At 39.6% G+C, this 27,284-nt stretch overlaps 1 protein-coding gene across 1 annotated transcript in view; it reads left to right on the forward strand.

The window, feature by feature from the left end:
* Positions 1-27,284, forward strand: part of LOC126204306 (histone-lysine N-methyltransferase 2D-like) — a 338,750-nt gene that overhangs the window by 185,894 nt on the left and 125,572 nt on the right. The window contains exon 9 of the mRNA XM_049938692.1: positions 17,256-17,414. Within this exon, the coding sequence (XP_049794649.1) occupies positions 17,256-17,414 (159 nt within the window). The remainder of the gene's footprint in view (positions 1-17,255; positions 17,415-27,284) is intronic.

Here is a 27,284-nt window from a genome sequence, read left to right on the forward strand (position 1 = left end):
CCAACTAAACTGTACATTGACTGGAAATGGTTATGTTTTTCTACTTTGATACCATTTGCAGCCATTCATGGACTTAAAAGTTCTCAAACAAATGATGGAATTTTTATATCCATGCCACTAAGCCACAACAGTTCGTTATTGATTTGAAGAACATTCTGGACAATTGGAGGGAATGATTTGGCCACCTATCACATCGAACATGGGTCATAGTTCAGATGTCATTTCATGCACAAAACCTTGCTCTGGCAACATTTTCGCAACTATGGACAGCTATAGAGGCAGCATGACCCAGTATTTCTATAGGGGACTTCCAAAGAATTGCTGGCCCATGCCATGTTGAGTTGCTGCACTACACTGGACGAAATGTGGTCTGACATATTATGAGGTCTCCCATGATTTTTGTCACATCGATGTACAGTTCTTTTTCACAGGATCTGTGCGTCCATGCCTGAAACGCACAATGATTGCATTAAATACTACATTCCTTTCTTTCGGTCTAGTAATTTTGTCAATTTTTGCTAACAATGCTACATCCTCTACTGCTACATTAAATGTTTTTGACAACTCTATTTGTACCTTTTGAGGAATACCATCAGGTAACCAGGGCTTTTTGCTCGCCTTCATTCAGAATAGCTCTTGTTCATTTTATCATTGTTCATGAGTTCATAAGGACTGTGTGATTTTTATGAATGTGATGGTCAAAACTCTGCAAGGATTCCTCCTGTTTCTGCCATAACCTGTTGAGTTGCTCATGGTAATACATTGCTGTATTCATTTTTCTACGCCTATCAGTTAACCCTTCCTGGAGGAGGTCCTATAACTTCTCATGGCACATCAAATGAACTCGGCCATCACCTGTTCATTTAAGCTTAGGTGTGCTTAATAATTAACCATCACTCCAATTCCCCAGTGAGGCAGCTGTGTGCAGATTATCAAAGAATATAAATATATCCTCCCTATGTTTCCCAGAAAACCAGAAACCAGTGCTGGGAAACTTGTATCAAAGACAGGCAAAGTATGGGGCAACATTTCCTATTTCTCCACCCGTAATTGACTGACTCCATATGTAACCATGATAGCTGATCAGCCAAGTGCTATATTGCACTTAGACAACCAGACAGACTCCAAAAGATTGCTTAAATCGTAGCATTAATGGCAATGTGGCATGGCTTGTTGAACCTTTAACGCCGTCCATCTTCAATCTCAGCAGCATGCTGATTCCAATTGTAGGTGGAACGGTCATGGCAGAGAGCGGTCCATGGATTGCTGCCAGTGGAGGAGGAGGTCCAATTGAGGAAGGCATTGACAATGTGTACAATGAATAATCATTGATTCCACTGAGCCAAGTGTGTTAGTCCTTGGCTGCTGACCAGGTATCCATGATGTTGATTCCACTGAGCCAGGTGTGATGGCCCCTGACTGATGACCACATGCTCTCTATGGCTGTTACTGTAGTGCAGAAAGGCGTGTAGTGCTGGCTCGCACCATCCCAGGTGGTACCAAGAGAGAGGTTGGCAGTGTCACACTCCAAGCCCCAGAACACAGGAGGCCCATGTTGTATCCTTGGCGAGGGCAGGACAAGCCCGATTTCTTTATCTTGACGCTTAGCTGGTGGCGGGACGGATCGCTGTTCCATGAACAGGCACTCGGGCAATGGACAGGGGTTCGAAGTCCAGAAGTAGCAGAGGCAGCTGGATCATCTGCATGGAGCTGATTGTCGTGGGCCGACCCTGCATTACAGTCCACAATGGCTAATGAGTAACACATGATGGCAAGAATGAGCTTAAATGTGTTGCCGCCTACTGATTGTGTGATAGTGACATCATTAAGCTGTTGTGTCATTAAGTCTCATTGTGACCGTGTTTGCTAAGGTATTGGTGTCTTTCCTTCCAGTTTGTTCGTCATTCAGACTTGACAACACTGGAGTGTCTGTGCCACCTAACCATTGTGTCAGATGATGATAGCAGTTTTTTCTGTTTGAAGCAAGAATTCTGCTTTCACAGACAAAATACAAATTAAAGAGCTAAAGCTAACTAGCTATGTTTTTGCTGAAGTCACAGATCTCAAGAAAACTCTTCCAGAAATCACTACTTTAAGGTAAAAAGAGTGGCAAAATCTAGCTCAGACACCTGCACTTAGGTGCAAAGATGCAACTGGTAACTCCTACACTTCTGAGAAAAGAGAACAGTGTTGTGACTTAGCAAGACAGCCAAGTCACAACGAGAGGAAGCCGAAAGGCACGCGTTAAGCTCACGCAGATTGGCGTGAGGTCTGGAACAGTTAAAAGGAAATGAGAACTTAGAAAATGGACGCAGTTGCTGTAATACTTAACTTTAATCCACATTTGTAGAACATCACTCTTGATGATACATGCTTCAAAATATTAATTATCAAAGCTATGGCGCCTTGCTAGGTCGTAGCCAATGACTTAGCTGAAGGCTATGCTAACTATCGTCTCGGCAAATGAGAGCGTATTTGTCAGTGTGGCTTCGCTAGCAAAGTCTGCTGTACAACTGAGGCGAGTGCCAGGACGTCTCTCTAGACCTGCCGTGTGGTGGCGCTCGGTCTGCAATTACTGACAGTGGCGACACGCGGGTCCGACGTATACTAATGGACCGCGGCCGATTTAAAAGGCTACCACCTAGCAAGTGTGGTGTCTGGCGGTGACACCACAAACAGCGTTTGAACATAGTAAATTCATTAACATCATCTTCAAAAAAATTGGCATGAACAATTCCGCTGTCATACACATTCAGGTCTGACTGAAGGAATGCACTTCCTTTTACAAAAGAACATTTGTCTTCCGCATCTAAAAATACATGTATATAGAATAAAATGGGGAAGCAGGAGCCTTGGCACTAAATATTACCTGTACCTACATAGAATTGATGCTCATATTCAGTTGCTCATTAGGTTTTTTGTACTACGGTGTGAAGTGATGCACTTCTGTGTTTATGGAAGAGAGTTCTGTGCTATTAATCCGTTTATTTACCTGACTCTTCCATAAATTTCATGGTGAGTTACTGTCAGCACTCTGTTTCAGTAGAGCACTGACTAGGGCAAAAAGACAGGATTGTAGAAGAGAGTAGTGCCTTTGTTATGGCCTCTACATGAAAGATCCTAGAGTACTACTCCAATCCAAAATGAAATTTTCACTCTGCAGTAGTGTGTGCACTGATATGCAACTTCCTGGAAGATTAGAACTGTGTGCAGATTTAGACTCAAACTTGGGACCTTTGCGGGCAAGTGTTCTACCGACTGAACTACCCAAGCATGACTTGTGACCCATCCTCACAGCTTTACTTCCAGCAGCACCTTGTCTTCTACCTTCCAGACTTCACAGAAGCTCTACTGTGAAGTTTGCAAGACGAACTCCTGGAAGAAAGGATTTTGTTGAGACATGGTTAGCAACAGCCTGGGGGATGTTTTCAGGAAGAAATTTTCACTCTGCAGCAGCGGAGTGTGTGCTGATATGAAACTTCCTGGCAGATTAAAACCGCTGAGTTTCTATCTGGCACACAGTTTCAATCTACCAGGAAGATTCGTGTCAGCACACAGCCCACTGCAGAGTGAAAATTTCTTTCTGAAAACATCCCCCAGGCTGAGATTAATCCGTATCTCTGCAATATCCTTTTTTCTTGGAGAGCTGCTCTTGCAAGTTTCACAAGGCAGCTACTGCAAAGTTTGGAAGGTAGGAGACGAGATACTGGCAGAAGCACAACTGTGTGGGTGGGTTGCAAGTCGTGCTTGAGTAGCTTGGTCAGCAGAGCACTTACTCGTGAAAGGCAAAGGTCCCGGCTTTGAGTCTTAGTCCACACACAGTTTTAATCTGCCAGGAAGTTTTACTACTACAATGTTTATAGCCTGAAGTAGGTAGGCCTGACAGATGTGAAAGGGATTAGGAAAAAACTGCCAGGGTCGTAATAGGTTTGGATATAAAGTGCATGCAAGTCGTGATGTGGAAGCTCAGGGAATTTACACAAAATGATTGGAATATTACTGTTCACACAAAAACCCACCATCTGAGGCCGAATCACCCTTATGGTGTGCCACATCCTATACTGAATATTTCTGGAGCAACAGAACCAATTACTTACTCCGTTGTTGAACTTCCTTACAACTGAAACAAAATGAATACAGTATATATACAAATTATTTGGAGACTTGAAGCTTGCACTGTTCGACTCTACAGAAGAGTCAGGTAAATAAATGGATTAATAGCACAGAAAACTCTTTCATAAACACAGAAGTGCTATTGAGTGGAGAAGTAAAGTCTGATCTGGAGCTAGAACTTCATTGAATATTGTTCACCTTATTATTTCATCAATGAAACAAAGCAGTAGGCTCTGCCAGAAATATAGACTCTTAGACAATGTGTCAAATAGTGTGTTTTAATATGACAGTATGCCATCTTAGGCAATTTATAACACTTAAAAACACTTGATAATGGCACTTTGAAGCCGAAATCATGATTGTGTAAGTGTAAATGTAACATTGTAAATAAACAACAGTCCAATGGCAGTACTGACTTTAAAGAGATTCCCGTATAACTGACAACCATCAAATAACCTCCCAGCTGCAGAGACCTTATTATTTATACATGCTTGTTGTGGACAGTAAAGGGAACACTTGTTCCAAAACTGCATCAATTATTATGACTACAACACTGTTTATATCATTGTTATTCGAATACTAACCAAGGGCCCAAGTTTTCCCTAAATATGTCTTTCATCTCAGGATTCGAAGGTCCAACTGGGACTGCATCTGATTTGTGTAGTGATCTTTGCTGGGGTGGGTAGTGGGGAGGAGGGGGAGGGCTACAGTAAGGAGTGGGGAGATGGTGGGATAGTATGGTAGGTCTGAAGAGACTAATGCTGGTGCTGCCTGAGGGACATGGTAGGGACAGGATAGTGCCCTACTAAGTGCATCATTGGGAGGATGTGCTGAGATGGAAGGTATGTGTAGGGCTGGAGAGGGGGTGAGGGATGGGATAGGTAGCTGAAGGGCAAGGACTAGTGAAGTGTCACAGAAGTTGATGTGGATAGGGCGTACTCACTCTTGGCCTAGACTGTAAAGATTTTGTGAGTGAATTTGCCCAGGTGAAGCTTTTGGAGCTCTGTGTGATATGTGGCCCATGAATAGGTTGGCATATGATGAAATGCAAGTTTCCAATGCTGTACTACACTTTCGTTCGTAGATGATACCTTCAAGGAAGAAATTATTCTTGATGAGGACATAGCTTGTCATAGTGACCAGGAAGGAGGTTGTAGGTTTAGAGTCATATGGGCAATGGGAAAGGTAGTGTTCAATAGCGGTAAGGCCATGTGCGTTGAAGATGTTAGTGGAGAAGGAAGTGACATCAACAGTGATGAGAAAGACCGCATGTGGTAAAGGAACAGAAGGTGTGGAGTGTCGGTAGAGGAAATTGTTAGTGTCTTTTATGTTGGAGGTTATGTTACAGGTAACAGGCTAAAGGTGTTGGTACACATGGGTAGATTTTCTCCCTGGTGCACAGTGGGATGTCCTAGGTGGTTACTCTATTAAATAATACACTAACAATTTCCTCTACTGACTCCTCACAGTTACTGTTCCTTTACTGCATGATGCCCTACTCGTCACTGTCAATGCCATCTCCCTCTACACTAACATTCCTAACGCCCATGGCCTTGCCATCCACCCGCAATTATTTTGTCTTTGAAGATATAACCTACAAACAAATCTCGGGCACTGCAATGGGCATCCACATGGCATCATTCTTTGCCAGCCTATCCATGGATCACATAGAGGGAGGGACCTTTCTTAACAAACTAGAATTCCAAACCCCTCACGTTGTTCAGATTCATTGATGGAACCTTAAGGATCTGGGCCAACAGTGAGGATACCACTATCGACATTCTTTCAGAAACTTTTAGCGTTTCGCCTACTTTGTTTCTTCATTTGTTGGTGGTCCTCGGTGTTGACACTGGCTGAAAAATGTGGTTTGTAATTCTGACCCTGACTATTGTAAATGATTTAGCCGACAGAGGCACAGTTGCGTTCAGTCTTTCACTTTTCACAACCCCCCCAATAATCCACAGTTACATATGGCCAGTGCACTATTTTTCTAACTTCCCATAATCCTCATTAATAGTTAGCAGACGAACATCCACATAATGCTTCAGTAGTTTACTGTTGAACATCTACGAGCAGTAAAAGCATAACCACAAAGTTCACAGTTTTTGAAGAATATAAAAGTACGTATGGAGCAGACACTTGTCACTGTTTTAACACACGGCCTAATTGTGTAACAGTTAATACACTGTTGATACATTGTTGTCATTCTAACCAACACAGGTTTCTCATCTGAAACTTGGCCATGGACTTACTGTCTCGTGGCCAAAAGTTGGGCCCTTATATATCCTCACAATAACAGGTACTGAAACTACACATTGTTCGAAGCTAAATTTACAGAAATTATGAAGTTTCTTCTACTGCAAGGGTTAAGCCGAATTATTTCTTTAAATGACGAAATTAACAAATATTGTTACGCAAACAATACTTTTGACAAAACTGTTAATTACTTTGGAAATAATTAGAGGCTGGTTTTGGTAACATGTTTCTGACTAGAGCCAAATAGATACTTTAAGAATACTAGCATTTCGTCTTCCAAATGTTTACAATTAGTACAGAATTTATATTTGTTTATAAGTCAACAATAGACGTAAAAAAAAAAGCAAAAGCACTCAGTCTTCAGGCCACAAGTGGCCTACCGGGACCATCCGACCGCCGTGTCATCCTCAGTGGAGGATGCGGATAGGAGGGGCGTGGGGTCAGCACCCAGCTCTCCCGGTCGTTATGATGCTATTCTTGACCGAAGTCGCTACTATTCAGTTGAGTAGCTCCTCAATTGGCATCACGAGGCTGAGTACACCCCGAAAAATGGCAACAGTGCATGGCGGCCTGGTTGGTCACCCATCCAAGTGCCGACCATGCCCGACAGCGCTTAACTTCGGTGATCTCACGGGAACCGATGTGTACACTGTGGCAAGGTCGTTGCCATAATAGACTTTAAGCTACGAAACAATTACTGATTTCACCCTATAATGAAAGATACTAATTAGTAATAGTCAAAATAAATTAGAAAATTACATACATAAAATTAGGCCCAAAATTAGATCTGGTGTTATTTACTTTAAAACTGAGGGCCAAGCTTTCTCTTTTATGGAAATGCAGATTATATTCATGTACGTTAATGGTAATTAGTTCAAAAATGAAAAAATGAATTTGAAGGGGGCAGATGGCAAAACAAGAGGGGAAGTAAAAATATCCTAGCTTGCTTCGTCACATCACCCCCTTATTGCATTGACCAAATAGATATTGCAAATAACTGGACAATTCAATGACCACAAGTGACACCAGAAATTGGGTTTAAAATCTACACACAAAAAATATTACATAAGAAATACTATCATAAACTACAGTATATATATTTTTCCAAATTCTGACTTATACTAACTGGTCACATGAAAATCCCCATACAAAATATTTACATACAGTGTATTGTACATGTACATAAAATATCCACAAGCTATACTTTTAACGAAGTTTTGCATCTTCATCATAACGTGATGTCCTTTTTGAGTAAGCAAAGATTACATTTAATGATATGTATCATCTTATACAAGTCCTGTCCAGCTTAACAAAAAATCAATACTCATGGGTAGAAAAGAATTTAAAGTACACTGTACGTTGCAGTTCATGTTTGGACAAAAAATTTCACTTGCTCAATGTTTAGTATTTTTCACAAGCGCTTTTACACTTCTAATGAGTTTTTACACATTTTCTCACCAAGTTGTCCATGCCTTCAACAGGGCCAAGTGGCAGTTAGTAAGGAAATGCACTGCTATCAGTTCCCCTGGAGGTGGTTCTCCTCCGCCACCTCGCATGAAAAAAATTAGACAAAATGCACTACTTTAGTACACTTACTTTTACTTCTAAGTAAGTCTAAAAAAACTGTCTAACAGTAATGGCGTATGATAGTCATTATATCATAAACAAATACATAGTTCTCATAATCTCACAGCAATTACCACTAACTTTAACTATAGTACAAAAGGTGTGTACTAGAAAAAAATTTAAATGAAGTGCACATTACACTACAAAACATTACGCTAAGTCATAACTGTCTGAAACTGGTTAAACTTGAAAGATTTGGGCCTCTTTCCCCTTTTTCAAACTAGCAAAAACTTAAGATGTGTAGTAGCATAGATTTACTAATAAATACTTTATGAAAAAAGAATAGAATCGCCATCACATAACTTAATTACTATTCAAATCAAAATTTAGTATATGGAAGTTGTACCAAATCATAGCCCCCACTTGTCTGCTCAACTCTGAGTATTACTCTCATTCAACCAGAAAATTAAATCCTTGTAAAATGCTACCAAATAGTTTACCTGCCAGAATATTCACCACAATTACCCGTAAATCAGCAAACTTATTGTTCTTTGTTCCAATATCACCATTTTCTGCTCCGAATTCCTTTTGTGCCCAAAAATCAGGCCTTTATGTATCCTCACAATAATAGGTGCTGAAACTACACATAGTTCAAAGTTAAATTTACAGAAATTACAATTAAAACTTACTTCATTCAATTAACTGAATAAATTGCATCTTTTTAACAGTTTCTTCTACTACAAGGGTTAAGCCGAATTATTTGTTTAAATTATGAAATTAACAAATATCAATACACAAACAATACTTTTGACAAAACTGTTAAGATACTTGAATAATTTAGTCTTCCAAATGTTTACAATTAGTACAGAATTTATATTTGTTTGTAAGTCAACAATAGACTTTAAACTACGGTGTTATTTACTTCAAAACTGAGGGCCAACCTTTCTCTTTTATGGAAATGCAGATTATATTTACATATGTTAAGGTAATTAGTTCAAAAATTAAAAAATGAATTTGAAGGAAGCAGATGGCAAAACAAGAGGGGAAGTAAAAATACCCCAGCTTGCTTCGTCAAAACTCAACACATTCTCTTTCGTTTGCCTCACCTATTCCTCCTCAGCCCAACAAGTCACTTCTTTGATGTTGGCCTCCCAGGGTGTATATTACCCGGGAGATCCGGGAAAAACCCAGGAATTTTTTATCCCAAAGAAAACTGGGTATAACCCGGGAATTTTTTAGTATTCCGCGAATTTTTTAGAATTCCAGGAATTTTTCATTGTTTTAGTTTTCTGTTAAATTTTTGTCTGGTAAGGACCGATACTCTGTAAAGGATATTACTGTATGCACTACTGCAGAGTAATATTTCAACAATAAAACATAAATGAGAGACAAAAATGAAAATAACTTAAATTGTAAAGGAAATGCACCATGTACGACGACGACACACAGTGCTCGTGCAAGCGTGTGCCAACAGCAAAATGTGTCAAAGGCTTTAGGAAGCCTATGCAATGCTTCATAACAATAAATTGCCTCCAATGAGCGTGAAGCCACAACTGTTTACATTAGATTCGTTTTAGCAGTTATAAGCATGCTTATGCGTATGCACAGTTGAGTCGCGTTTTGAGTTGTAGATTCTCCCGCTTCTGGCTACAGGAATGTGGCTGTTGCATGTGCAAGCAGTTGCAGCAAGCAGCTAGATGCTACCAGGAAGAGGGGGCACCAAATTCATATTCTTGAGGGGAAAAAACCTTGTTTCACAAAGTGCCTAGCATCCAGCGCATGTTGGTCTATCGATTATTCATATGATTTTGAAATGAATCCCTGTTGGTTTTTTTAACACATTTTAAGTTGATTTCTGAATGAATCGTAAGTTGATTTTTGAATGCGTGCATAATGTACGTGGTATTTCTGTCAGGAGAATCCTTGTCACATCTAGAAATAAACTTTCCGCAGACAAAAGGGTGGGCTATACGAGCTGAGCGGAGTAAAGCCGAACAGATGAATGCCAATCATTGTCTGATTATGTGGTTGACTGAGTTTGCGAAAGATCAGCATTTTTATAATTACTAGCGAAATCCATAGATTGAGACTACCGGAATGGAAATAAAGGAATAACAAGTGAGAAAGATTACGTATTATCTTCTCTGTGTATCCAAGAAAATGAAATTTTGACAGAAAATTTTTGGTCAGATCGCTACACTAGTAAGGACCAGTTGTACAGTCCCCAACTAGCAGCCGCTTAAGTTCTGTTCTGGAAGTAACGTGGAAAACGTGTTGTATGAACATGGAACAACGCCTAACCAGAGAATAATTATGGGATAACTAAACCTGTGATTCTGGAAGGGCTAGTGAAGTTAATTGGCGAACAAATTTTTACAATGGCAGTAATAGCTACAGATTGTTTGTTAGAACGAGGAATGAGAAGAAACTGGGACATCAAACAAATTATGGAAGAATAAGGCAGTTCCAAATGTATATAAAAATTTTGTAATACTACTTTTCAATCTCATATTTGAGAAACTGGTGCGTATGAATGAAATGTGAAATTATTTCCTAACATAAAGTTTTCTGCTTGTAGTAGGCCTAATAGGCATTTGATATTGGTACTTCACAAATTATATTCTGTCCTGTTATAAAAATAACCATTTGTGCCAAAACAGTCTCGTTTATTTGGTGTGTGTGACAAAATTTCTGCAATATTAGAAAGGCCTATTTTGTTTCATCTAGCAGACAGTGACAAAATAGATGTAATCAGATCAAGAAACCACACCAGTCTTGGGTATTATCTGTATTAACAGCTTTTTCAGTATTAGATAACAACATATTGATTTTTCATATAGCAAAATGGTTTACAGACTTTGATGTGGTAATAGATTCTTTCGCAGAAAGGAAAGCACGCCATGTAAAGCTGTAGCAAGATTAGACAGGAAAAAATGCTAGGAGCTAAGGATTGAAGAAATGTGTACTTTCTTGCTTGTGTCTTGTGTTTATTGGTTTTATGTATCATATATTTAATTTTATGTCACACAAAACAGCCAGTTGTTAGCTAATAGGCAATAAAGAGTGCCAATTTTCTAAAGAGTTCTTGTTCTCCCGATTACAAATAATCCCATCCGCTATTAATTGGGAGATTTTTTTAAAGAGTGGCAGGCTGTCAAACCGGCCGACTGGGAGCAGGAGAGGCACAAATTTCCATTGTCCTGAATATAGTTCGATGGCATCCATTACAAAATATAAACGTTTCAATTCCACAGAGCGAAATACAGTAACATGCGATAGAAGAATCCTGTATGAAGAGGCGTGGCACTGCACTTTGGCTCATTTAAGACCAAATAACATGTCTTACATTTGTTTCATGTTTCAGACTTCTCAGAAAGATGTGCACAAGAAGATGAACATATTTCTGAAAATTCGTTTTTTTTTAATTTTTTAATTTTTATTTTTTATTTTAATGTTGACCAGGTTAGCAAATATCGCAGATACAGGACTGATGGGAAGAGCAGTCTGATTTATAGTGGGTAGTCTCCATGTGACCCGTGTTTACATTTAGTTATTTTGCTGTTTCCCCTTCGTTTACTCTCACGTCAAATGAAAACAAAACGGATATCTGTGGCTGGGAGCTATCGAGTGAATTAAAATACATTCACATAATTATGGAAGGCTAAAATATGTTGTTAGTTTCAGATTTTATTATATTTCCACCTTTCTGACAGTCAAGCATTAATCGCCTTGCAGAACAATGAAGTTATTTTTGTCTGTTTGCTAAAGAAATTTGACTTTTTATTAACCTCTTCCACAGAGGCAGTCAATGTATTTGAAACGAAATGTTTAATTCCACAGTACTGGCTAGTTTCAACTGTTCGCTGCATTTCAAGTGCACGTTTTCATCTTCTAGCACATATGGCATTATGCCATAATAAAGAACCAAACATGATATAATACAGTACTTATGCTCCAATAAAATTTACATCCCGAAAACCACACTGAAAAGCTTAATATCATGTTGTGGTCTACTTCATTGGGAATCTGGACATACGAATGTGGACTTTAAGTATACAATTTAAATGTGCACATTTTAGTATGATTCACGAAATTCCATGCTCTTGGAGTATCCTCTGATGTCTTGTTTCTTATATGACATAGTGTATGATCTTTCAGTATTTTACACATACGTACATACGGGCTTCCAACGTTACGGTAGCTGTGCAAGTGCGGTGTTGCCTGTTATCTGCGCTCTCTGGCAACTGCTGAAATGAACCTATTTTTAACAGGTTGTGGGAAAAAATTGCAAATGGTGGTTTGAAAAGAAATATCCTTTTACGTAAATTTAACTATGTGCAAGAATGTACCATGAATTTCTTAAATCACAGAGCGTTTGACTCTCATTTAAAAATCAACTCTTTAATGAGGCATGTAGAAGAATTTCGAACTTGAAGATCAGACATTTAAGTCATTATTAAAAATTTTACTGGCACATTTGTGTAATACATCTTAAAGTGTAAAACACAAAAAAAAAAAAATCAACATTATACGCGAAAGCTTAGCTTCTCTTGAAGCTTATTAACCTTAGAGATCAATATTATATATGAAAGCTTTGCTTTTCTTGTAGCAACACTATGTATATTTATGTAAATTATTAACTTTTGCTGTTTGTGCTACATAACAGTGATGTTGCTGTTGGCTGACTACATCACATGTCCTATGCTCTGAATATTAGCTGTCATTGGCTGGCGAGATCATGTGGCATGATGAGCTATGACTGGCTTACAAAAGCGCATCACAATCTCGATTTAAATGGTTTGGAAAGTGACATGCAGCATTTGATGGAATTCCAATGTATACTTTCGTAATTCGAAAATACGCAGCATACATCCTGCTGCACATCAAAGATATTTCCAAAACGGGTCTTTTTCCCTGAGTTTCGTTTTCTAAAGTGCTGGGAAATTCTACACCCATGTATAAAACCATAACCATTCAAAGAATTGACAAGTTTTGCAGTTTCGAGGAAAATATATTGTCACTTAACACGAAAAAAGTCTGTTTTCAACCGGGAGAAAGTGTATTTTTAACTGGGGAAATCCGAGAAAAATCCGGCAATTTTTTTCCTGGTCCGCATATACACCCTGCCTCCACTTCAGTGATAGCTATATCAATAATACCATCCACATCAAACCTACTATCTGTCAACAACACCTCCACTTCTACAGCTGCCACCCATTCCCTACCATATAACTTAACCAGCCATGCTTGTTGCATCTGTAGTGATGAGAAATCCCTTTCTAAATGTGCCATGGGCCCCAAAGAGGTCTTCGCGGCCAAGATTACCCTCTGAACCTTATCTACAAACAACCTCCTGTGCCTTGTGTCTCTAGTCACTTACCATTCCTCGTATATCTACTAGAGCACCCCATTCGTGATTTAGTACCTTTTAAGACTCAAGCAACTGAATTATGTTCTTCACTATGGTTTCAACTACTTCTGATGCCTTGAAATGAGAAATATCTCCCTACTGTTCACCCACAGTGATATTCTGCTAACCACCCAACCCATCAAATATCCTTGACAACCTCTATTCCACACCTTCCCCCAACCCTTTTCCCCCATGACTCGTATCTCTGCAATAGACCTTGATGCAAGCCCTGTTCCATCATCATCCAGCTACGAGCTTTCCTAGTCCTGTCAAGGCATCTCCTATCCCATCAAAGGCAGGGCCACTTGTGAAAGGAGCCATGTGATTTATCAGTGCAACTGTGCAACATTCTACATGGGCATGATCTCTAAGAAGCTGTCTGTATGCATTAATGGCCATCATCAAACTGTTACCAAGAGACAGCTGTACCATCCATTTGCTGAACATACTGCTAACACCATGTGCTTTACTCCATTGACTGCTTCACTGTGCTAGCACTGACAGGAACACTGTAACATATCCTTTGTTTCCCTAATCTCCCCCACCCCTTCCCTCAGTCTCAATCTTCACTAGACCCTGCCATCAACCAGTATATCAGTCAGATTCCAACTGTCTCCCATTATGCACCTGCAACGTTGAGTAATCTAATTCTTAAATTCCGCACCTGGTTTTTCTGTTTAAGAGGTGTAATCTTGTGTTTCATGACAGTAAAGTGTAGCCGGACAGCCTGTAGGGTTGTTGTCATTTCTTTTGAATGGCCAACTACACTGATTGTTAAGGTGGCATTGTCCATTTGTGACACATCAGGAAGGTAGCAAGCTGCATATTTAACTATCTGTGTATTTATAGTTTGCTATGTAACTTAGTCATGCTAGAATAGATACTGTGTGCATACGTAGGAGGAGCTGCCCGCAGTTCATGCTGAAGGCACCTTTGGTTATGATGGGCCGTCTCAGATTGGTGCCTGGTGTGTAGCTGTGGCAGAGGATGTGGCATGTTGCATGCTACATCTCAGTTGTATTACCCATGGGCTCTGCTGCCAAGGCACCTCCTAGTGTACCCAGTATTGTGGATCCACCCTCACTGCAGGGTGAGCGACAGCTGATGACACGTTCGCTCTAAGCAGAGGGGTGGTTTGGTGGCTGGCTATCAGGTGTTGCCCATTCACATGGGGAGTGAACAGGTGGCAGTGCGTTCAGCAGGGTCTGAGCAGTCACACAGGGATGCTCTTTACCTGTTATCAGGAGCGCCAATATTAGGCGTATGACAGAATGTCTTACAGAAATAACGGTCATGGCTGGAAAGAAAGCCAGTGTGCACTCAGTATGTCTGTCAGGAGGCCTCATCAGAGATGTGGAGGTGGCCTGGCTGTGGCTTCCGAGGATGCAGCGTGCAGTCCTCGGAAAGTTGTGACTAGAGTCTATTGTTTGTGTTCTGAGGCCACCCTGAGTTCATATGGGCAGCTGGTAGAAATGGTGAAAGCTGGTTGCGTTCCTTGTGAGGTGCAAGCAGATCTTTTAATTTGCAGCATTGTTCCCACGGTATCATGGTCCTTTGGTTTGGAGTCGACTGGAGGGTTCCAGCCCTCTTTTATGGTCTTGACTGCACATTTCGGGAGAATTGTAACACACTCCTTGATAGGTCAGGGGTGCACTACACAAAGGAAGCAGCTACTCATGTAGCAGAGTACGTGTGGAGTGCACATGGCTTTTTTAGGCCAAGAGGTAGTTTTAGGTACTGACTAATTCAGCCTGGCAGCTGCTCTGGTGCCTAGTGATAGGCAGACTGCACCCAAGGGTGTCAAGGGGTTCCCTGACCATCAGGCTAATTGGGTGTTGAAATTTCTGACAGCTATATTTCTAATGTGCTCAACAAAGTTGAGCGGATGGCACTGTGTGTGTTCCCAAACTGGAGTGTCTTGGGGACCCTTTGCTGTTTTATTCACACCCATGTTAATGTTGCAATCCCACGTGATCACTCTATAGGAGGGTGGAAAACAGGAGGGATGAAAAAGTACATGTTATTGCTTTGGATCACATGCAGCTTTCACCGAATGGTTTTGAATGCTCCCTAGTGTTTCCAACCTCTACACAAGAGCAAAAGATGCAGTCATACTCAACCCCAAAAGGGTGCAATCAGTTTAAATGGTGATACAGCCCCAGAATGTCATTAGAGAACGGTTGAAATGTCTGGGGTGTCAGCAGTGTCAAAGAATGTCACAAACATCTTCCTGTTGCCCATTGCACTGTGAACTGTTTTCGTCTTTGAAAGACTCAATGACCTTGGGGAAGGGGTGGTTTCATTAATGCCCTATTGTCACCCCCCGAAGCCTTTTTGTGTCAATTGTGAGTGGTCGTGTGTCTGAATGTTTTCGTCGGCCACCCATAAGAAAACTACATGATTTCAGTGCTGGGTGTCAATACTGACATCTATTGCAGAGATGGCAAAAGAATTGGTGATATGTGGGTAAGAGAGCCTGTGACAACCTTCTCATCATGTGCCACATCTACAGCAGCATTGGGCAGAATTGTGGTGAAATTTGCTGTCAGTCTGAAATTATTAACTAACTTCACAACTCACATGAACTTCTGAGCTGTGGGCTTTTCTCATGTGTGTCAGCACCTTGCTGTTTGAGGTGTTGTTGGGCCCAAGGGTGATGTCACAGGGTGCACCACTACAGAGGAAGGTTGTAGGTGCCTTAAAACCAAATTTCAAACTTATACATTGCAGTGCGAGGCAGCTACGATGTTTCGGAAAAATGGTGCTTTAATTTTGTTGTACAATGTAGATATTAGTCACTGGCATTGAGAAACAGCTGAAATCACTAAAATTGAACAATGCTCCAAGGCCTGATGTCATCCCTGTCATGTTCTGTGCAGAATTTGTATCAAGAGTTATCTCCCATTTTATCCAGGAAGCACAGGTCATACCTGTCCACATGAAGCATAGCAGAAGTGACCAAAAACTACCATCCAAAATTATGTTCTGAGCTCAATCATACTGAGGTATCCCGAACAGAATGTTGTCCTCTGTGCTGACCAATGTGGGTTCTGAAAACACTGGTCATGGGAAACTCAACTTATGCTTTCCTCACTGACACCTTGAAAGCCATGGATCAAGACACTCAGATGTGTCAAGTATTTATTGACATTTGAAGAGCATTTATCTTGATATCATACCACCATTTATTAACAAAAGTGTGCTAACGTGGGATATGAGCAAACTTTGTGGCCTTAATTGCAGTTTCTTGATAGGGAGGACACAGCAGTGGAAATAACTTCAGATGTGCTCCAGTGAAGTGCGTTAGGACCATTGCTGTTCTTTTTATTTATATTACAGACCTGGCAGGTAATAATTTAGTCAGTTATGCAGTGGAGAGAAGTGAGGGATGAAAGTTGTAAGGGAGACAAAGTCTTGGCTACAGTAAGAAAGTTTAAATGGTTTAGATTGGAGGTAGCAATGAGGCTGACACAGAATAAATTGACGTGGATAGCTGCACCAAATCAGTCTTCAGACTGAAGATCACAACTATTTCAGATATCAAATAGATATTACATCATCTGTTCAGCATTTTTCATGCCAGGAAAGCTGCAGATCAGATACGTAGGATAAGAACAGTATTATTCACACATGGTAGTTGTCAGAGCATCTGTAAAAATGTATCACACTGCTTCATTAGATAATGTTTATAACATTTTAGGTGTTGTGAGAAAACTTGCATGATTGATTAATTTTCAGTACTTGATATGTAAATGTCAGTACATTTGTTTTACTGATGTGTATTCAAAACAATTTACCTTCTGATTGCAACATTTTCATTTACTTTAGATAAATACTTTAGCTAAGCTCATTGACATCTTATCACTAAATATGGAACATATCTATTTCTTAAAAATCATTGTTTGTGAAGGAGCCCAAATATGTGGATGGAATGCTGGCACTGTGCCACTACTGTGGCTACACCTCCAATGATTTCAACTGCTGTCAACGTTGCACGCGAAAGCTGCCCGACAACGTTAAAGCACTACCATCACAGGGTGTGACAGGATTACCAACTGGAACTAAGGAGGTGGGGAGATTACATTATGAGAATTTCTTTTCATATCTGTAATGGAAACACATTAATAATGTCATTGGAAAATATAAAAAGAGAATAACAGTTATGTCTTTGTGAAATCTGTTTGCGTCCTTTGGAGTTGTGATACATATCTCATAGTGTTAGACTGTTATATTTTATGGTTTAACGGACTGCTAACATCTGTACATAGACATTTGATACCAACCATCCTTCACAACCTGGGCAAAGTCCAAATAACAGGCACAGACAAAAACTGCTGTTCATACTGCCTGATGTAGACTGTTAGAAGCACAAAAATGAAATTTTCATTTTGATTGGATGCCCAAAAAGTTACTGTCCAGTGTTCTTTAGTTTAGTGATAGATTCCTTGAAGTTATAAGATTACTGAAATTACTGTTACATGCTGTGTTACTAAAGGCTAATGCAGCTTGGCTGTCTGAGGGTAAGGAGCCAGATTGTGAATACGTTCCTATCACAGTATATAGGCCTGACTTTGGGGTATTTTACCATCTGCATGCTAGCTAATACCCCAGGCGCTAGCTGTGCTTAATTCAAATATTTGTGGTGCTGTCTGCTCACCTAACTTCGATGGCATGACCTCTGGCTAAAAACACCACAGAATTGTTTATTGTATCGAAATCCTGCATATTATATCATCACATCTTTTAAAAATTGCACATAATTTCTATGGCATTTATTTGGGTTTAGTACCAAGTGGTTATAAATTGTTATAAATTGATGGTCCTCAGAGGGCCTCAGTGTGAGGTGCATACATAGCAGCGCCCTGAAACATTGTGGGTATGTTTATTAACTATGGAGCTTGCAGAGTATTAATAGTTCCACTTTCTGCCACAAGGTGAATATATGGCGCTGTAAGCAGTCAGATTGTGAAATGTATTTTGTTTCGACTACAGTATGCTGTTTATCAGTTGGCAATGCTTCTTGATTTCTTTTGTGAAGTGACTGTTGGTGTAAATGGTTATAAGGTAAAAGTTTCCTGTATGAAATGCAATGGCTATTGAGAAGAAAGACTGTGCACAGCTGGTAAAGCTTTTTTCCCCCCGGAATGGCAGGAATAGCGGTGCTATTCAAAAGGAGTAGGCTATTTGTTGGCACAGGATTTCACCATCACCCTTCTCTTACCAGCTTCATACAATATACGCACACGCGCGACACGACTCTCCCAATCAATGAAGAAAGAGGCCACTGTGCTCGGATGAAGAACACACTTTCAGTTAGGAAATTGTACCCACTCCCTGGGATATACGAGCCAATAATACCATATGACATTTATATTTATTATCATAATTGATGATGGCGTCCTCTTGGGTAAAATATTCCAGAAATAGTCCCCCATTCGGATCTCCGGGCGGGGACTACTCAAGCGGACGTCGTTATCAGGAGAAAGAAAACTGGCGTTCTGTGGATCAGAGCGTGGAATGTCAGATCCCTTAATGGGCAGGTAGGTTAGAAAACTTAAAAAGAGAAATGGATAGGTTAAAGTTAGATGTAGTGGGAATTAGTGAAGTTCGGTGGCAGGAGGAACAAAATCAAATAGGGGTAATGCAGGAGTAGGTTTAATAATGAATAAAAAAAATAGGAGTGCGGGTAAGCTACTACAAACAGCATAGTGATTGCATTATTGTGGCCAAGATAGACACGAAACCCACACCTACTACAATAGTAAAAGTTTATATGCCAACTAGCTCTGCAGATGACGAAGAAATTGATGAAATGTATGACGAGATAAAAGAAATTATTCAGGTAGTGAAGGGAGACGAAAATTTAATTTAATAGTCATGGGTGATTGGAATTCGAGAGCAGGAAAAGGGAGAGAAGGAAACATAGTAGGTGAATATGGATTGGGGGAAAGAAATGAAAGAGGAAGCCGTCTGGTAGAATTTTGCACGGAGCATAACTTAATCATAGCTAACACTTGGTTCAAGAATCATAAAAGAAGGTTGTACACACGGAAGAATCCTGGAAATACTAGAAGGTATCAGATAGATTATATAATGGTAAGACAGAGATTTAGGAACCAGGTATTAAATTGTAAGACATTTCCAGGGGCTGATGTGGACTCTGACCACAATCTGTTGGTTATGAACTGTAGATTAAAACTGAAGAAACTGCAAAAAGGTGGGAATTTAAGGAGATGGGATCTGGACAAACTGATTAAACCAGAGGTTGTACAGAGTTTCAGGGAGAGCATAAGGGAACAATTGACAGGAATGGGGGAAAGAAATACAGTAGAAGAAGAATGGGTAGCTCTGAGGGATGAAGTAGTGAAGGCAGCAGAGGATCAAGTAGGTAAAAAGACGAGGGCTAGTAGAAATCCTTGGGCAATAGAATAAATATTGAATTTAATTGATGAAAGGAGAAAATATAAAAATGCAGTAAATGAAGCAGGCAAAAAGGAATACAAACGAATCAAAAATGAGATCGACAGGAAGTGCAAAATGGCTAAGCAGGGATGGCTAGAGGACAAATGTAAGGATGTAGAGGCTTGTCTCACTAGGGGTAAGATAGATACTGCCTATAGGAAAATTAAAGAGACCTTTGCAGAAAAGAGAACCACTTGTATGAATATCAAAAGCTCAGATGGAAACCCAGTTCTAAGCAATGAAGGGAAAGCAGAAAGGTGGAAGGAGTATATAGAGGGTCTATACAAGGGTGACGTACTTGAGGACAGTATTCTGGAAATGGAAGAGAATGTAGATGAAGACGAAATGGGAGATACAATACTGCGTGAAGAGTTTGACAGAGCATTGAAAGACCTGAGTCGAAACAAGGCCCCGGGAGTAGACAACATTCCATTAGAACTACTGACGGCGTTGGGAGAGCCAGTCCTGATAAAACTCTACCATCTGGTGAGCAAGATGTATGAGACAGGCGAAATACCCTCAGACTTCAAGAAGATTATAATAATTCCAATCCCAAAGAAAGCAGGTGTTGACAGATGTGAAAATTACCGAACAATCAGTTTAATAAGCCACAGCTGCAAAATACTAACGCGAATTCTTTACAGACGAATGGAAAAACTAGTAGAAGCCAACCTTGGGGAAGATCAGTTTGGATTCCGTAGAAATATTGGAACACGTGAGGCAATACTGACCTTACGACTTATCTTAGAAGAAAGATTAAGGAAAGGCAAACCTACGTTTCTAGCATTTGTAGACTTAGAAAAAGCTTTTGACAATGTTGACTGGAATACTCTCTTTCAAATTCTGAAGGTGGCAGGGGTAAAATACAGAGAGCGAAACGCTATTTACAATTTGTACAGAAAGCAGATGGCAGTTATAAGAGTCGAGGGGCATGAAAGGGAAGCAGTGGTTGGGAAGGGAGTGAGATAGGGTTGTAGCCCCTCCCCGATGTTATTCAATCTGTATATTGAGCAAGCAGTAAAGGAAACAAAAGAAAAATTCGGAGTAGGTATTAAAATCCATGGAGAAGAAATAAAAACTTTGAGGTTCGCCGATGAAATTGTAATTCTGTCAGAGACAGCAAAGGACTTGGAAGAGCAGTTGAATGGAATGGACAGTGTCTTGAAAGGAGGATATAAGATGAACATGAACAAAAGCAATACGAGGGTAATGGAATGTAGTCGAATTAAGACGGGTGATGCTGAGGGAATTAGATTAGGAAATGAGACACTTAAAGTAGTAAAGGAGTTTGGCTATTTGGGGAGCAAAATAACTGATGATGGTCGAAGTAGAGAGGATATAAAATGTAGACTGGCAATGGCAAGGAAAACATTTCTGAAGAAGAGAAATTTGTTAACATCGAGTATAGATTTAAGTGTCAGGAAGTTGTTTCTGAAAGTATTTGTATGGAGTGTAGCTATGTATGGAAGTGAAACATGGACGATAACTAGTTTGGACAAGAAGAGAATAGAAGCTTTCGAAATGTGATGCTACAGAAGAATGCTGAAGATTAGATGGGTAGATCACATAACTAATAATGAGGAGGTATTGAATAGAATTGTGGAGAAAAGGAGTTTGTGTCACAACTTGACTAGAAGAAGGGATCGGTTTGTAGGACATGTTCTGAGGCATCAAGGGGTCACAAATTTAGCATTGGAGGGCAGTGTGGAGGGTAAAAATACACTAAGCAGATTCAGAAGGACATAGGTTGTAGTAAGTACTGGGAGATGAAGAAGCTTGCACAGGATAGAGTAGCATGGAGAGCTGCATCAAACCAGTCTCAGGACTGAAGACCACAACAACAACAATTGATGAAATGTAATTCTCTCCAAGATTTGGTTTCATCTGGTTCATACTATAAAGTGCAAGAATAAAAGCTATATCCTTATAAATTGCCATGCACTTGTAAATGAAGTCAGCAGAAGTAATTTTCAGGTAGTAAATCAGTTTAGGAGTCCTTTTGATCTGAAATCTCTTCCCCGTTTAAAACTGGTGTCCCTACATAATTACTAAGAAAAGCCCAAGCCTGGATATCTCAAAATCTAAATCTAGAAGAATTTCAACTGGATCTTATCACCACATCTAAAAGGAATTCAAACGATATTATGAATGTTAAAGTGACCAGAAATGGGGAATTTGATTCAGATCATTATCTCTATGAGGTTAAAATATGACTTCTCATATCTAAAACAAAAAGGACTCCAGCAGAGCCATCATTTCAAAAGAAAATAGAAAATTTTAGAGAAAAAATTGAGACCACTAAAAAAGGTGATTGTGTGAATCCCAGGTACAAATTACTAAAGTGACAGAAAAAATTTAGGACTTACCAACAGTAAAAAGAATGATGTGTAACAAGGAGATCACTAGAACATAGAACAATGAGCTAAAAAATATAGGTGTTTAATAAAACACCACCATCCAGGAATCCTTGCAATTGACCAGATGCAAGAGATGTCTCATATGTCCTCCCACTACCCACGTGCTGCAGTCCTGTCGCAGGCATCAAAAGGCAGGGCCACCTTAAAATCAACACTGTGATCTACAAACCTAGCTAAGCACCGAGCCACATTCTATGTAGGCATGAAAACTAACAACCTATCTTTCCACATGAATGTCCACTACTAAATTGTGACAAAGAGATAGCTGGACCATACAGTTACTGAACATGCCATTCAGCATGATGTGCTTCACTTTAATGACTGCTTCACTTTAATGACTGCTTCACATTCTGTGCCATGTGAATTCTTTCCACTACCACCACCAGTCTTACTGAACTGTGCAGGTGGGAACTCTCCCTATGATAATCCTCCATTCCTGTAACTCCCCTGGAGATAACCTGTGCTGGTCCCTGTCCTCCTGTCTATCTCTACTAGGCTAACACCTCCCCCACACCACATCATCTCTTTCTCTGCTACCATCCCAGCTAAATTTCTGCACATCAGACGCTGTTACAGTCGGGCCTTAGTGTCCAATGGTAGTGGCCACGAGTGTAAACTGTTGTTATTTTGAAAGTTTGAGTCCTACTTCTGGAGGAAGACTTTGTCTGAAAGCTGAAAATATCTCTAATGTTCTTTTTCTTTGTGCCTGTTTATGATTCTGTGTCTCCTCTAAGTGATGAGTTGCAACCTGTCATTTCCATATTGTTGTTCTTTCATCCTGGACTTTCAATTGTTTAACCAAAGTCAGTGAATAATTCTTGGAAGAAAATCAAATGAAATTAAGGTAAATTGCAGGGGAGAAACCATACAACAGAATGGACTAAAATAGTTGTAGTGGATGTAATAGGTATTAAAATGGAAGGGGCATATGATTTGACAAGTGTCTTCAACAAGACTTGCATAGGTAGGAAAAATAACAGAATGTTTGTGTATGCGTTAATGCTAAATGACAGAATTATAAGCTGGGCAGAACAGAGGAACTTGCAAGATGGCTGTGGTGGAATGCAGACAATAGTTGGTTGGAAAATGAGTGTTAACAAGGAGATCTATGAAAAATAGGTAAAATATCAGAAGTAATGGCAGGACGAAGATTAATCTTTTTTGCACATATATTGAATGAATGAAAAGGCTAATGAAACAAATCTTCCTGTATTTCTGGATAAAGAAATCAACAATAATTTGGTTACAGAGATAAGAAAACAACTAACAAGAAACAATATCAAAGCATCAAAATAATATAAAAAGATTGTTTTAAGAATATAGTACTAGATTTAGAGTGCTTTCAAGACAAGAAATAAAGAGTAGGGAGCATCTTTGACAGAAGATAGGATAAGACAACACGATGAGAAGATGGAGTAGTACTGGAAAAATTGGAGGAGGATTGAAGTTCTAAGATCCTAGTTGATTAATACAAAGGAAAAAAAATTACGAGACAGTAACCATGTTTCTTCTCACACCCTCTCAATGGATTAAAAATTATTATCATTTAATACAGCACATTCTAAAAATATATTGCTATTGTCATTTCCTTGAAACTGTTGCTGCCTTTTTAATACTGCGTTGTTTCCTTTGAAATATCCATTTCTTTATCTTTTTTCATACCAGTAGCTTCTTATACTGTTCATGACACTGTTGCCATTTTATCCGATCTCATGCCTGGTCTGGGCACAGGCCTGATATCTTGAGGTGTTCGTGCAGTCATCGCTGACTATTCCATCCTACTGTCCATTTACCATGTACTCCTAAACTAAAACCAGTCTTTGCCACTGTTGTTGCATCTGTTCTAAGAACATGCACGTATCATTGTAGATGGCTTTCTCCCATTTTATCCAGTATTGACACTACATGTAAATTATGAACTTATTTTATGACATGATCATACACTGTTAATTTAGATGTCCACCTGAGCTTGCCAGCGAGTTGTTGTTCCAATTCTTTTGTTAAAGATCAGCGTTCAGTACCATGCAGTGCAGTTATACTTATTACAGATCAGTGTACTTTAGGCTTGTCTGTTTGGAATCATTTGGTCACAGGATAAGTCAGTCGCAGAACCTAATAAGATTCAGTGCTGCTCAAGCAGCTGGAGAGGTCTGTGCTGAGATTTCAATCAAGAGGTCTGCACTGAGGTTTTTGTCAACAGGTACTGGAAAGTTCTTGTTGGGAGGTTAACACTATTGATCCTGATGGTATCAGAGTCGTTTGGTCATCAGATACTGCATTTTTTTAATGCTGAATCATAGACCTACTTTACTTCTGTAAAGCAGTCATGTCAGGTTTGGACTTGACTTTGCAGGCCAGTCTTACCTTTAGAGGCCAGCAGCACATCATTAGCTTACAGTAATGCCCAGGGTGCAGTTTTCTGCAGATCTATTGTGACCATAACTACGACTGTGAAGAAGAGGTGACAGAGCAGATCATTGATGTACTCTTAGAGAAACAAGAAAATCACCTGATAGTTCAGCAGCTGTTATTATCCAGTTCTTCAGGACATGGTAGAGAAATCTGATCCACCTTACTAGCTCCTCATGTGCTCCATGCTCTCACAAGACCAGACAAATCAATTCATGTGGCACACAATCAAGGGCCTTTTCAAGGTGGAGAAAGGTAAAGTATAGGTACCTTCGTGTTTTTCAATAACTAGGTGAGCAGTGTGAATACCATTTGTCAGCACATAGCCGTTCATGAATTCAAATTGATTGGTGGTGAGACTGTTTATTTGTTGTAACTTTTTATTGATGATGCCTTCAAAGACCTTCATTGAGTGTAGTAGACTATGTATTTGGTGATAGTTCCTACATTCAGCTGGGCTACTCTTCTGCTTCCGAATGGGTACAGTTGTGCTACATGTTTAATCAGCGGAGATCCTTCCGCCTTCGATAATTTTGCTGAAGAAATCTTTCGGCCATTCAGTTGAATCCTAGTGCTTCGATTTTCACTGACCTTCAGGTAGATTGTCTGGCCTCATTGCCTTATTTTGCATGTCATGCAATGCCTCTGCAACTTCATTCTTGGTGATTGGTGCATGGGTCCCTCCACGGGTCTTGATACTGGAATTAGAGCATGTGGAAGCTTCTCATTGCAAATTTAAGTATGCCTTCTTCATCGTTTATGCCAAAAGTTTTTTGTGTGTCTGTTGTTTGTGTATGACACTGCTTTACAAGTCAGTAGATTTTTCGCTTTCCATATGTTGTTTCGAGTTTATCACAGACTTCACTGTAGTGGAGTGACTTTGCTGCCACAGTTGCTTTCTTTGATGCTCTCCTAACATCACGATGATCTTCCAAATTTCCTCTGTCTTAAAAGCAAAGGACTTAGGATATAGTTGCTTTTTAAAATGTCCATCTTTCTTCAGTCTTCAATCCATGGCCATGTCTGGTATCAATTTTACATCATCCGCATTTTATGATATCTAGTTTTTCATGACCACCTTACAAGTTGCCCAATAAACTTTCATCACATCTGTATGGCTCAGTGTCCAAATAAGCAGGATTGGAAACAGCTAGGATGGATGTTCCCCATAGGCAATGTGCAGTGTCTAGACCCAAATAATATCTATGTCTATATATCCTTCATCATCTAATGTACTAAATTTGCTGCTTAACTTGGTCTATCTCTCTGATGTTAAATAAATTCTCAAATTCCATGTTTTTTACTCCTTGCCTGACAAGTCTGCATATTTCTAGCTTTTTATCTGTTTTTTACTCTGCTTTATAAGACTCTATGATCACTTAAAAATGTTGTTTCAGACTGGCACAATGTATAAAAATTCATTGTTTGATAAACTATGGTGAACTGAATATTTAGTCCCATTTGGTGCTTGCTGATACTTTCTGTTTTTCTTTGGAAGTAAGAACGAACATGTTGTCGGCAAATTATTCTTGGTATGGTCATTGTCGTTTCTGGTATGTATCCAGATTTTCCTGCTGTAAAATTTTTCTTCAGTGTCTGTGCTACTAGCACATTAAAATCTCCCATTACACTTTTCAATATAAAATATTTGTGGAAATGAAATGTGTTATATTTTGTTATTTTGATACCATTGAATTTGAAACTAATGTTGAAATTCCCATAGTAGCTCTATTTTTTGAACTTTATCCGTTACCTATAATTTCGCATTTTTCATTAAATATTAGGTATCACAAAACATTTGACAGCACCGCCTGATAATAGTGTGGTACTTACAGCACAGTATCATTGTGTGATTGGGTGCATATTATGCTGTTCTTATAAAGTGATCAATAGTATTGTGATCAAATAATAGACTTCAGTTTGTAGGAATTATTTCAAGGAGTTCATTTAGTCTCCCCATAAAAAAGGCATTTTCTTGTGTTTGGATTGAAGGAAATCTGGACTAGACCCCACTCAGTTGCTGTACTATGTGTTTGTGTATCCTCAGTGTGTGGATAAATGGAAAACACTGTGTGCTTGACTTGAACGTGGCTCACCAACCATACTAATTTTTGTTATTTCTCTATGATTCCCAGTGTAAACAATAATGTATGTCTTAATGGAAAAAGGCAAGAGTTATTTTCTCCAATACATGCTCTGCAATTCATTCTGTGTGATGTAATGTTTCAATTCATTTCTCCTCTGTAAATAAAAAACCATGCTGTTAGAAAAACGCAGATTTCTCTCAAAACACAGCTGCTTTGATTCACAAGATGACGTAAGGGGAGCTCAGTTATGTCATAAAGGGTCTAGATCATCATTAAAAAAAATCGTAACAGCTGGCTTCACATTTAGCTGTGGAAGTAGCCATAACACTGTAAAAATGTCTAAAACACAAAGTACAAACATAACTGGAAAGACCGAGCGAGGTGGCACAGTGGTTAGCACACTGGACTCGCATTCAGAAGGACGACGGTTCAATCCCGCATCCAGCCATCCTGATTTAGGTTTTCCGTGATTTCCCTAAATCGCTAGAGGCTAATGCCGGGATGGTTCCTTTGAAAGGGCACGGCCAACATCCTTCCCCATCCCTCCCTACTCCTATGAGACCG

This window comes from Schistocerca nitens, chromosome 9 (genome assembly GCF_023898315.1).
Source record: "Schistocerca nitens isolate TAMUIC-IGC-003100 chromosome 9, iqSchNite1.1, whole genome shotgun sequence".
Lineage (NCBI taxonomy): Eukaryota > Metazoa > Arthropoda > Insecta > Orthoptera > Acrididae > Schistocerca > Schistocerca nitens.